This window comes from Osmia bicornis, chromosome 12, assembly GCF_907164935.1.
Source record: "Osmia bicornis bicornis chromosome 12, iOsmBic2.1, whole genome shotgun sequence".
NCBI lineage: Eukaryota > Metazoa > Arthropoda > Insecta > Hymenoptera > Megachilidae > Osmia > Osmia bicornis.
The window spans coordinates 2,211,357-2,223,610 of record NC_060227.1 but is presented as its reverse complement, the minus strand read 5'-3'; the positions used below and the strand labels follow the sequence as shown (position 1 = coordinate 2,223,610).

At 31.6% G+C, this 12,254-nt stretch overlaps 3 protein-coding genes across 8 annotated transcripts in view; 2 read left to right on the top strand and 1 right to left on the bottom strand.

Annotated features, from left to right (window-relative positions):
- The first annotated feature begins 136 nt into the window (after positions 1-136).
- LOC114873187 (exosome complex component RRP40) lies at positions 137-1,773 on the top strand. 2 transcript variants are annotated; one of them, XM_029181250.1, is made up of 3 exons: positions 137-327; positions 476-689; positions 758-1,773. In XM_029181250.1, exons 2-3 carry the CDS (start codon positions 499-501, stop codon positions 1,290-1,292), a joined length of 726 nt encoding a protein of 241 aa, XP_029037083.1. In that variant the 5' UTR covers positions 137-327; positions 476-498; the 3' UTR covers positions 1,293-1,773. The 2 variants fall into 2 exon arrangements, with proteins under 2 accessions (XP_029037083.1, XP_029037082.1); XM_029181249.1 differs by having other exon boundaries at positions 137-689.
- Positions 1,774-1,862: 89 nt separating this feature from the next.
- Positions 1,863-12,254, bottom strand: part of LOC114873186 (neuronal cell adhesion molecule) — a 13,612-nt gene continuing 3,220 nt past the window's right edge. Inside the window, exons 1-7 of one of the 5 annotated variants that reach the window (XM_029181243.2) lie at positions 9,395-9,487; positions 8,907-9,218; positions 8,158-8,448; positions 7,898-8,088; positions 7,695-7,824; positions 7,448-7,588; positions 1,863-6,405 (exon numbers count right to left, since the gene is read on the bottom strand). In XM_029181243.2, coding sequence (XP_029037076.1) covers positions 6,242-6,405; positions 7,448-7,588; positions 7,695-7,824; positions 7,898-8,088; positions 8,158-8,448; positions 8,907-8,949 — 960 coding nt within the window. In that variant the 5' untranslated portion in view covers positions 8,950-9,218; positions 9,395-9,487 and the 3' untranslated portion in view covers positions 1,863-6,241. Of the gene's footprint in view, positions 6,406-7,447; positions 7,589-7,694; positions 7,825-7,897; positions 8,089-8,157; positions 8,449-8,906; positions 9,219-9,394; positions 9,488-12,254 lie in introns of those variants that run through there. The other 4 variants (XM_029181244.2, XM_029181248.2, XM_029181246.2 and 1 more) reach the window with 4 other exon arrangements.
- Positions 9,579-12,254, top strand: part of LOC114873181 (protein retinal degeneration B) — a 23,967-nt gene continuing 21,291 nt past the window's right edge. The window contains exon 1 of the mRNA XM_029181223.2: positions 9,579-9,665. The gene's annotated coding sequence lies outside the window, so the exon portion shown is untranslated. The remainder of the gene's footprint in view (positions 9,666-12,254) is intronic.

The window sequence follows — 12,254 nt, the reverse complement described above, 5'->3', positions numbered from 1 at the left end:
TATGGTGGCGCCATTGTTTCCACGAGCGTAGAACCAAGAAAGTTGCATTGCCCTGTAATTAATTATTATTCCTGATTAGTACTGATGCGAAAAGAAGAACATTTAATTTAATTTGATATTTGAAATATCAGACATAAAAGTCACCTGATTTATTCGATTATTAAGTTAATGTTCGAACAATAAACATTACCTTAATTGTTGCATCAATTTATGCAAGGTGCATTGCGCATGCGCTTTTCTTTGAAATAAGGGCGCGAGATTAGCAGAAAATACTTGGTAGAAAACACATGTGATGCAACATAATGAAATTATAAAATTATACTATTTGTAAATATTTAATACATAAAGTAATTCTATTCGAAAGTAGTAAAGTTGTTTCTGTATAATTTTTTTTATGAGTACTTGACAATAAACAATTTTAACAAATGCTATATGTTTATAACCTCTATCAAGATCATATTTTAATGCAAAATAGGAATTCTTAACTTGTAAAGAAAAATGGAAGTTACCGTAGGAGATATAGTGATGCCTGGTGATGCTGTAAAAGATATTGCAACTATTAACAAAAAGGAAACAATTGTCTTAGGACCCGGTCTTCGTCGCGAAGCCGATACAGTGTTTGCATATAAAGCAGGGATACTGAGGAAAACGCAACCAGCTGTATATTATGTAGATAGTTATCAGAAACGGTAATTGAATTTCATCAAGTAAGATAATAGTATTTTAAATAATAAAACATTCAAAATATGATTTGCAGTTACATACCAAATCGTGGAGAGAATGTAATTGGGATAGTAACACAGAAGGGAGGTGATATATTTAAAGTAGACATAGGAGCCAGCGATCAAGCATCACTCTCGTATCTTGCATTTGAAGGAGCTACTAAGAAGAACCGTCCTGATATTCAAGTTGGAGACATTGTGTTTGCAAAACTTTTGGTTGCTAGTAAAGATATGGAACCAGAGCTTGTATGCGTAGACTCTCATGGCAAAGAAAAGGACTTGGGTGTTTTGAGTAATGAGGGCATGCTCTTTACATGTTCCTTGAGTCTCATTCGAAAGATATTGAATCATAAATCTCCATTGTTCAAGACACTTGCACAAAGTCAAGCATTTGAAGTAGCAGCTGGTATGAATGGAAGGGTTTGGGTGAAAGCAAGGACTGTTCATGAAACAATAGCAGTGGCAAATGCTATTTTAGCAGCAGAATATGCTGCACCCAATGATATAAGAAAATTATGTTCAGAGATTGAGAAAACACTTCTTTTAACACAATCAAACAACACTGATTAATTACAATAAAAGACAGTCATCTTTTATGAATGATTATTTATTGTATCAATATTTTTAATGAGTTTTATAAATAAATCTGTATGATTTCTTATGTGAAATATGATGATTATAGTGACAACCATTGTGACAACCATTGTGATAAAAATGTAGAATTAGAACTACACATAGTACACACATTTTTAAGTATGCTGGTCATGTATACTGATACACTAATACAATAAAAATGTGAATAATACTACAGTTAATGAATGATGTGAAAAAATGTACTTAAATATTTATGTTTTTCCGATTGCAATTTAATAATGAACATTATTTAATATCAAAAGTATTTTTATGAAGTTAATATTATAAAGTACGTTTCTTTCAAACAAATCAGAACTCTATAAGAAAAATCGAATAGGGTGTACTAGTTACTACAATGTACCTTTAATGATTGTAATTAGTATTTAAGTGTTAGAGATGAATAAATTGATCTGCTATATTTTGTCTGATATGTAACTAATATTTGTTTTTTTTTTCTTTTTAACTGTAGTATGAAAGCTAATATCTAACTAATGATAGTATCAGATATTCAAGCACAACCTTGACTTTCTTTATTTTTTTTTTTCCACAAAAATACTTAAACAACTTTTAAATCAAGCATATTACATTTTTATAGTTTTTCTTTTTTAATACAGGATTTGTACGTGATGGAATGTGCATTGTTCATAGCTTATAAAATAAACTATGAACATGTTAGTATTAGGAAAACATTTTTCTAAATATTACAACCATGTGTAATAGCAATGGAATGAGTCCATACTCCAAGTTTAAAATTAAGATAACACTGATTTTAAAATAGTGCTCAACACTATATGGACATGGAGTATTATCAGTTTTTAAACAATAATAATAATAATAATAATAATGTGACAAATATATATATATATAAATGTATATGACATAAATAAAGTAAATTAATCAAGCGTGCATATACAACAGTTTATACAAAATACGGAAATAAAACGACAATGCGTACATTATATACAAATGTTGCTTGCTATGTATGTTTTTGTTTTTTCATTTTTATAAAACAAATAATTTATGTAAAGAAATCACCAAAAATACTTTGGTTACTATATGTGTAACACAACACAGTATAACTTAATACAAAAACTAATGTAAAGATTAATACTTATTCTCTATAACATTATTTCTGGAATTACCATTATAAATCTCCTTTACCATTACTTAATGTAAGGTTGTTAAACTAATGTTATTAATCTAATAGGTAATGACATGACAGATGTGTAGTTTTTACAAAAAGTAAAGAAATATTTAGTATTTACAATTGTTCTCACTTGTAAATACAGATATTTATGCAAAGTCTCAGAGGAGAAATTGAAAAAGAGGCTTTTTGGAAAAAAGCACAACTAACTTGAAGCTTTTTGTAAAAACCACATTAAACTTCTTTTTATTCTGGTATGTCATCGGCAAGCAATATGTATGTTAGGGACGATTCATGGTGCCACCAGCAACCATTATACTATTCTATGGTACTGTGCTTTACTTAATTTATGTTTCACATGTGCTATGTGAAGTAAATATATTAATGAAATACATTTGACTACAGAGGTATAATGATAAATGCTATGCACATGTGGTGCTTAATAGCGTTTGTTATCCAAAAATGCATGATCATAAATGGGAAACGAAACTACTTGAAAAAGTTATTAATTTTGTTGAATTTATATAATGTGGAATATAAACAAAATATCTGCCATAATTACTAGGTTTATGTTATTGTAATCTACCTCATAAAAATATATCTATTTAACACTGGTATACAATCTGATTCATTTCTTGGTATACAAAGGTAAAAAATTTGTTAGATAAAATTAAACTTAGCAACGTATTTTTGATTTTAATATCAATCTGAAGTACCTAATTAAGAAGAACATATTATTCATAATGTTAAAAAAATACTATTTATCCTTCAAAAAGAAAATTATAATTATTATCTTATCATTTATTCTTGGCTTTAATGATATTATTTTATTGATTGTATTCCTAATATAATGAAGGTGATTTTATAAACATCCTATGTTGCATAGGTAGATATGCAGATCTTCTATAATATGCAATGGCAGAATTCTAAACTCAGATGACTTAGCTTCATTGTTAGCTCTCATAGCAGCCAGCAATTATAAGAATAATTTCTCATTTTATATTCCAAGTAACATTTATACTTTTTTTTTTCTTATCAGGTTTCACCATGTTGTTAATGCCACTAAATGTAAAACCTATGCCTTCACCAGATAGCTTTGATAGAGACAGTTAAACATTTAAATTACAATATATCTATTGTTATGTAAGTCAGCAGAAACAAGTGATCATATTTTATTTGAATGTGCATGAGATATGAAGGGTCGTGTCTTGAAGTATTGAATAGATTATTGCTGAATTTTTTAAACTTAAGATTCTTTTTGTATAGAAAATGAATACAATTGTTCTATGTATTATTAATATTTAAAAATTTTGCATTGTTAAAATTTATCAAAATGATGTCTTTATACAGTCTCTGAATGAAAGAATGTACTACACGACTCTTCTGAAAGAAAGAAGAAATATGATATTCTACATCAAAGATTCTTAATGGGCAAATCTACTAGATCACTCTTGAAGCTCGATATCATAGCACAAAATTATCTATATGAATATGTAGATAAATATTCATCACTGCATTTCAGCAATATTATTATTTATATAAAAAATTGTCTTTGCTTATAGCTAAAATATTACGATGCCTCGGCTATATAAATATATATATATATATTTATATCGTTATCATTATTGTTATTATCGTATTATTATTTTTCATTAGCGCGTATATATACCATTCACAACACAGAGTGCATAGTACGAAGCCGAACTGAGTCTGTTCACCCCTATAATTTATCATGCTAAAGGGAGGAACAGATCATAAAGCTTCAATGTAACAACGCACAACCAATATTTATACAACCTGCGTGCACCAAATTGCTTTTTGTCACTTTCTTTATATTGACAAAAGCAAGATATTAACTTATACAATTGTTTTAAGTAGAGTCATTAAGGTATTATGTTTCTCACAATATGAACTTCACTAATAACAGATGAAAGACTAATACGAGAATCAATTTCCACAACCAGTTCTATATTTGTCACTTGGAGAGCTTTAATAGAGATTAATTTAAAACAAAAAAAGAAAAAAATCTGAATAACAACAAAAGAACATATCGTTTGATCTTTCCTGAGAGCTTTAGGTAAAGAATAAAAATAATACCGTATTTTTAATGAAGAAAAGCCTCAACACTAAGCACTCGCTACTATAATAAGATATTTTTCACAATGACAAATTCTGATATGATACTACTTGTAAATTGTGGAAAATAATTATGTATTTGTACAGGAAGAGCTTTTATCAAAATCATCAACCTTATTGATTGACTAAGTTGAATTTCATTTTATGCAATTTCAATGAGATGATAATATTCATTATCATAGAAAATGAATATCTGGGAAAAGATTTGTTTCAACAATTCATTATCAAACTTGATTCTATCAAAGATGATATCCAAAATATTTTAACTTATTCTACTTTATCCTACATTTACTGCTAATCTGAATGCAATGAATTGAACTGAAGTGTATGATGCCCAGGAATAATTCTTATTCGCTGAATATCACGAAGATTATTAATGGATTCTTTTTTTTTTTTGTTTACTTTTTTAAAAAGTTCACACACTGAAACTTATTGTTAAAAAAATTGTGCTATCTCGCGCTTGTTAAAATTTTCTTTTTGATAAAATTTGATTTTATAGTATTTTTTATAATAATTCTGTAGCGGTAAATATTGCATTTGTTATTAAGGTGGTGCAAAAGCATGTTGAAGCATTACATATTAATTGAATGATTGCATGCAAAGTTAAAAGTACGAAGAATATAATATTATTATAAATAATGCTAACATAGTAGAATTACTTTTCAATTAGAGTACCATGGTTTTTACACTGTACACTCTCTGATTCACAGGATTTTTCTCCAGAAAGAGTATATCGTGCATTGTTCACTAATCTTAAATTCTTTGGAAGAAAAACATTACCAACATATTCTCTAAAAACAAAAACAAATAAATTCTTATAACAATAAATAATAAAAAAAAAATCTTTGTAAAGACGCAAAAAAAAAAGGAACTTTCGTACCAACGACTTCTGCACACCTTAAAACGGCAGTAAGCAAGCCTTTATCATACCTCGCGTCTGACAAAATCTGTTTAATCCGATTATGTGAATTTGCGATAATCTTACTTTCTGCATGATATTGTCGTCCCTTAAGATTTCACTTGTATGCAGTAATAATGATTAAAAATAATTGTAAAAACATTGTCATGTTCATGCAGAATGTAAGAGCAAAGTATGCCACTTATATTAACACCGTACGAACTTTAATTTCACGGAAATTTCGTTTTGTTTGTTCTTAGAATTACAGTCTTACTAAGAATATTTCTTTAGCTTACAGGAGTTCTTCACCTTTAAGCTCGATTAATGAGCAATAATATCGGATTTTCAATGTTAGAACTTCCTTGTAAACATCTTCAAAAATGTTCTACTCCGTTTTTTTCACAAAACCTAACAGAGTCTTACATATGCTTTGAACACTTTACATTGTAAGTGAAAAGTTTTACTTCATTCGAACACTCAAAATGTATGATGCATTTCTCAATTTTTCTGACTATAAACAAAAACAAATCTCAGTTTTAGCGGTGATTATCGTCAACCTCACCGCTTACCCGATCTCTAAATTCTGCGATACTTTGGTAGATTCGAGGCCTCTTGTAATTCCAGTTACTTACGTTTAAGGTGACACATAAATTGTGCTCAAGCCACTTGTTAATAAAAATTAGCCACAGAAATCTAAGTATTTAATCGCTAAAGTCGCATAGGTTGCACAACGCTGTTATTGTTCAAACGTGTGGTAGTCTGGTTGTTGAAATTTTCATCTTGCGGAATATGTTCGATTCTTTCATCAAAAAATCCTGGATTCAGAATGATATTGGGTACAAGTTCAATCACTTCCTGCTCCTCCAGCTGCGCTGCAATTCGGGAACGGAGATTAATCTTCATTGGTCTGGGCCACGAGTTATATTAGCTTCTACCCTCTCCCTTTACAAATCCTTTGCTAGGCCATAAATGCTCATTAATATTTTATAATAAATTTTCAGAAATCGAATTTGAAATTTATTTTTACATAAGTATAGCTAATGGAATGTATTAAAAATTTATTTATACAGATAGGTACACTGTTTACCCAGCAAATATATGTATATATGTGCTGTCTTTGACTATATTTGATATAATCAAAGACATACTAATAGCACATAATGTTATCTAGGCCATAATGCTCTATTACTATCATAATACTCTATATTCATGACACTAATCATTCTGCATAACAAATTCGATATAAACCACCAAAACTTATGTGAATTCTAAACATAACATATTTGATAAAATTGGAAACAAATTAAAGTAAATGGATAGATTAAGTTTGGTGGTTAATAAAATTCATTCAAAATTTTAGGTTTCATTCCTATTAGGAGCATAAAAGGTGCTACTGACAGGCAAACTGTACAGAAAAGGTAAAAATATGTTACATATTATTTTAGTGCCTTATGTTGTAAGGTGTTTAGTGCGAAAGTTATAAAAGTGTTATTATGTTAAAATGGTATTGTCAGAAGATTCATTAAATGCTAATAAATTTTTTAAGTTAAACGCTAAAAAATTCATTAAAATACTAATAATTTGCAGAGCGCTTGCAGTAGGGAAATATTAGTGAAAGATAATTGGCACTGTATTAGAATAGCACTAAATTGATTGAAAGGAGAATAGCTGATGTAAAGAAAGCTAGAGATCAGGGCCATAGATAAGTTAAGTGGTTAGTGATGCTATCGTTTCTGCTGCAGATCTTCTTGAGATAATAATCGATTTACATACACTTTTATAATTCGGTATTCTATATCTGTATTTCAATTCATTTGCATAAAAGAAAAGAAATTTCATCAGCAGAAATAAATAGCATGAAAGAGAAAGAGTAGAAGCAAAAGCCTTTAGATAAAGTTACCAGGAAATGCTTACAGGGTACTTTGCACTCACGATAGAGGAGGTAACAAGTACCTATACCAAGAATCATAAGTGTACCCATAACTATCCCTACTGCTGCCACCCAGACACGAGTGTCAAAGTTTTCTACACCTGCTAAGAGATGTCTTGCAAGTTCTGAAAGAATCGCAATTAATAAGCTATACAATATTGGTATATAAATATTGATTTTGTTTTCATGCAGAATCCTGCCTTATGGAATAATACAGTTCACATTATGTACCTAGTTCTTCGATACTGTGATGTGTATGACCTTCAACCTCAACAATGTCACCTCTCCCTAGCTGATTTGTTGCCCAAACTCGGAAAGAATAGGTCGTGTTTGGCACCAAGTGATATACATCAATTTGCCTCTGCAGAATCATTAATCATATTAACAAAACTAATCAGATAACAGAATACTGATCTGATGTAAGGGAAATTTACAGAATTTGGTGGAATGTGCGTTGGAACAATAGGCTTCCAGTCTTCTGGTTCTTCACCCACACTTGGTTTAAGACGATATTCGGCAGTGAAATCTATGATAGGATAACCACCTGTGCCAGCTACTTCCCAAAGAATATTTGCCAATATTGTTGATGGTTTTACCCATACATTGTGCAAAGCTGGAGGAGGAGCTAAAAACACAATACATATATTATATTAATATTCAACTATCTAAAAGTTATAATCAAATGATGACTTACTTTTAACTTGTACATTGACTCTAGTTTTAACAGCATCATGATCATCATCTAAGGTGCATGAATAGTTTCCAGCATCATCTGCACTGACATTAATAAGTTCCAATGCTCCATTAGGCTCAACCTTTAGACGTTCAATTTGTCCATCTTCGCGTCCCTCCCTTATCCACATCATTCCAACAGACTCTCCTGACTGTGGCAGTGCATCTTCTTCTGCACATGCCAGAGTCAAATTTTGCCCAAGGTCTACAGCCACCGAGCGTACTGGCACTAAAGTTACTGCTTCGTGCCATGCTGAAAACAACATAAAATGATTGAATTAATTTACAATGAAATTTTATATGAAATTATTTTTTATATAGTACTTGTTGTTTTTAATTTATCATTATACATTTATTCTTAAAATTCGTACAAATACATGTATACAACATTTTTTAAAATTTTTTACACCTATTCAGAAAATTTTGTATAATTATTATTCGTTCATACAAAATTATAAATTACATTTTTCTCCAATTGGTTTCGCCTAACATCGAATAGAAGAAAAAAAATTGACATCAAAATTGAAACGGAACACTTGAGAAATCAAAATACTTGTTAAAATTTACATAACTCGACCCTGAATCGTAACGATCGTGTACTTAGCACGATTTATACAGTTCACGTATACAAACGCAGAAAGAGAGACTGAACGTGTAATATCACATTGATCCGCAGGTGCACTTACGGCCGAGCGAATTATCCTTTCTTACCTGCCAGAAAAAATATCAGCGTAATGATTCTATGACCAACCATTCTCCCATATTAGACGGTCTCGCGTGGATGCATACGGAAAACGTGTTAAGGATTTTTTTTCGGCCTCATCTCTTGATCGATTTTTTACTTTTGAATAACGTTCAGTACGCGGGAGCTGTCAAACTCATCACGCTTCGCGGAACACCGCCCGTCCGGCGCTCTTTGGATTTTATTGAGTTGCCGATGGCGCGCTCTCGTGGTTAAACAGGAAACTTGATCAAACAACAGGGCTGCAACTGCACCAAAAATGAAAGTAACAGCTACCGTCTCTAAAAATACATATAAAATACTGTAAACTGTATAAATTACACCTATCAATACATATAAGAAAAATTAAATGTTATTCCCAATCGATGACATACATTTTATATAAGATTCATCGTTCAATTTGAAAATGGTGATTGTTTTTTCGAGGGATTCGAAGGGTCTAGAAATGGCTAGTTACCTCGTTAAATGGATCACTGCACGCGGGAACAAGTGCATCGATACTCGTATCAGAACTGGTTGAATCTGCTTTACTGATTGAGGAAGAGCTGCTCCATATTTCCCTCTATCTTTATCAGGATTAACCAGACAAAAACGATAGACACCTCGCAATGGGATAATCGCGGTAGTTGCGTATGATTGCTCGCATTTGTATGTGTGCATACGTGAACACCATTGTACAAAGTGAACCATGGATACAAGAGGAGTTGTTGAAATCTGTCGCTGAATTGGTATGTATGTGCATGCATGCCACACGCGACCGCAACGTAACTATCATCGATCAGTACTTCAAAGAATTTAACCATCAGATCTATTGCCAACTACGTATTTCCGTTTGTACGAAAACACGAATTGTCAGCGACGCAGGGATTGTCTGTTCTCATTCATCAAACTTTCTGATTTTATACAGTAATATATATGTTGCCTCATAATCCTCTGTTATTATTTAATATGCATTCAGACGAATCAATGAATGTTGATCTTTCGTAAATTCAACGTACTTCTTCTGTGTAATTATTTATATTGTTTAAACCTGCAAACTTAAAAAATCAATGTTTTTATACTTAAGCAATTATAATAAAAAACGAAATTTTATGAGATCGAAAGAATATTGTTATTTTACTTTATCGATAAATTTATGTATTTAGTTACTTTTGACGCAGTTTAATGGAACATAAAAACTAAATTCCATTTATGAGAGTAATAAACAAGCATTTAGAAGAACCTAATATTTACCCAGGTTATTTGGTACCAATATTTTAAGGGGTTAGAAAGGACCGCTTCGTCGCTGTTCTCCATCTTTATCTATGTGACGTAATTGGTGACGTTGAAGAATAAGATCGATCGAATTTCAATACATTTACAGTAGATTTTTTACCTTTTAATTGTTTCACGTTACATATTTCGAGTTATTTGTATACGTTTGAAGTATTCAAAATGTACGATACTCGATCGAAATCGATAGCCGATTTCAAGTATTCGATCTGATTCGATAAATCGAGTTTGTATCGTTCTAAATGCGGGAGACTTTGAAATTTCAAATATCTGAAACTGAAAATTCTCAAATTTCAAAATCCGATTAAATTACGTACGTATGTACTGTGTTAAAGGGTGTACATTACTTCTAATTATCACTGACTGTAATTAGCAACGGGGATACATGGCTTGCCGTGGCATTCATTTACACGGACGAAATTAATCACATCGGTCAATACACGAATTCCAAGAGGAATCAGAACCGTAATACCGATTTGAATTTAATTATTATTTAATAAAAATGATGATTAATTTAAGCTAAACGAAATAAATACTATTATAACTAGCAACTTTTTAGTGATTTACCTTTCTTGTTACGCTATTAATATACTTCAATTTCATTTCTTCTCATAAGTGACTTTGTTCATTAAACTTATCCCAGGCGTATTCATGCAAGAATAGTCTACAAAATTGCGCCTCAATGTCAACGTAATGCACTTCGATGATAATGAACTGTGAGGGGAGATAATGCAAAGCAGTATATACGATAGCACGTAACGAGGGTAATGTAATCCTCTTACAGAATTTCTATCGTAAAGTCAATATATTGGAGAGTACGATGAACCTTTACGGGCTTTTAGTTCCGGTGAACAGTGTCTAAAAATAATTCCTCGATATCTTTTTTCGTCGACTACGGTTAATTGTAATATTTAGCAACCGTTGTTTCTACTAAGCTGCATAGTTCAAAAGTTTTCTATGTTTCTTCTGAGTTACATATAAAATTTCATTGTTCTAATTACCAAACGTCGAATCACTTCTTTATTTTAACTAAAAATAGACGGTTGATAGGTAAAGTTCGCTCGTGAATGACATTTTGGTAGCTAACTGAACATTTTCACCCTGTACACGTGTAATCTGGAAGCGCGGTCGAACTTGTTACGCTAATTAAGGGGCTGGGTCTTTTATAATAATGGAGCAGAAAGTTAAACAGTCGAAAGGTCTAGCTCTGACATTAAAACGTTCCCAGAATATTTTGTTCTATTGTGAAATTCTTGTAAATGTTCATTTCAACATTCTTCTGATATTAAAGATTTTTATGAACTTCCATAACTGTGTTTCCATATTCTGATAACTTTTCTAACTACACAGTTAGAATATGGTATTCCATCTAACTGGGCCAAATTATAACTCTAAAATAGAATAAAACTTCATTAGACAAAGTTCCATTTAAAAAAGAAAGGGGTTGTCATTCAACGTTTCCTGTCTCCTACCATTTTAGAACTCCAGCCAGATGCGTGGGAGAGCTAGTACACAACTCGTATAAATAAAGTATCGCTCCAATTAATCATACACGGTATTTGAACAGAGTAATACAAAATAACATCCACGGTTTACTTGTTAAACCACGAAGACCTTTTCTTCGTTCATCGCGCGATTACGTGTAAATTAGAGCGTTCGTTAAAGAAGAAGCCTTTCGTCGACCCAGTTTCCTTTTCGTCCCTCTACCTTCGTTACTTTGCACCGCAAAAGATTTCCGCGTAACTTTTCAATTACAAACAGCCAGATTTCATTGAAAAAAAAAAAAAAAACTCTCTTTTCTGAGAGAAACTTTTTTGACTGTTATCGTATTTCTCTTCGGTTCGCCTTCGTCTTTGTTTGATTGTATACACGGTGTCGGCCGGATGAGCCTGAGGAAAACGAGGTATACCTTAACCGGGCACCTAGGCCACGAGGGTGGAAACTTCGACCCGTCCTCTCGAAATGTCAAAGGTTTCCGCGCAAGGCGCATCGACGTATCCCCGTTTTCCAGGAGCCACCAGGCGAACCTGATCCCATTGTTCCTG

What these genes read in the sequence shown, in the direction of transcription:
- LOC114873187 (XM_029181250.1), top strand. Translation starts at nt 499, where the DNA reads ATGGAAGTTACCGTAGGAGATATAGTGATGCCTGGTGATGCTGTAAAA. An exon ending in GTAGATAGTTATCAGAAACG is followed by an intron (nt 690 to 757) that starts GTAATTGAATTT and finishes TATGATTTGCAG; the next exon opens with TTACATACCAAATCGTGGAG.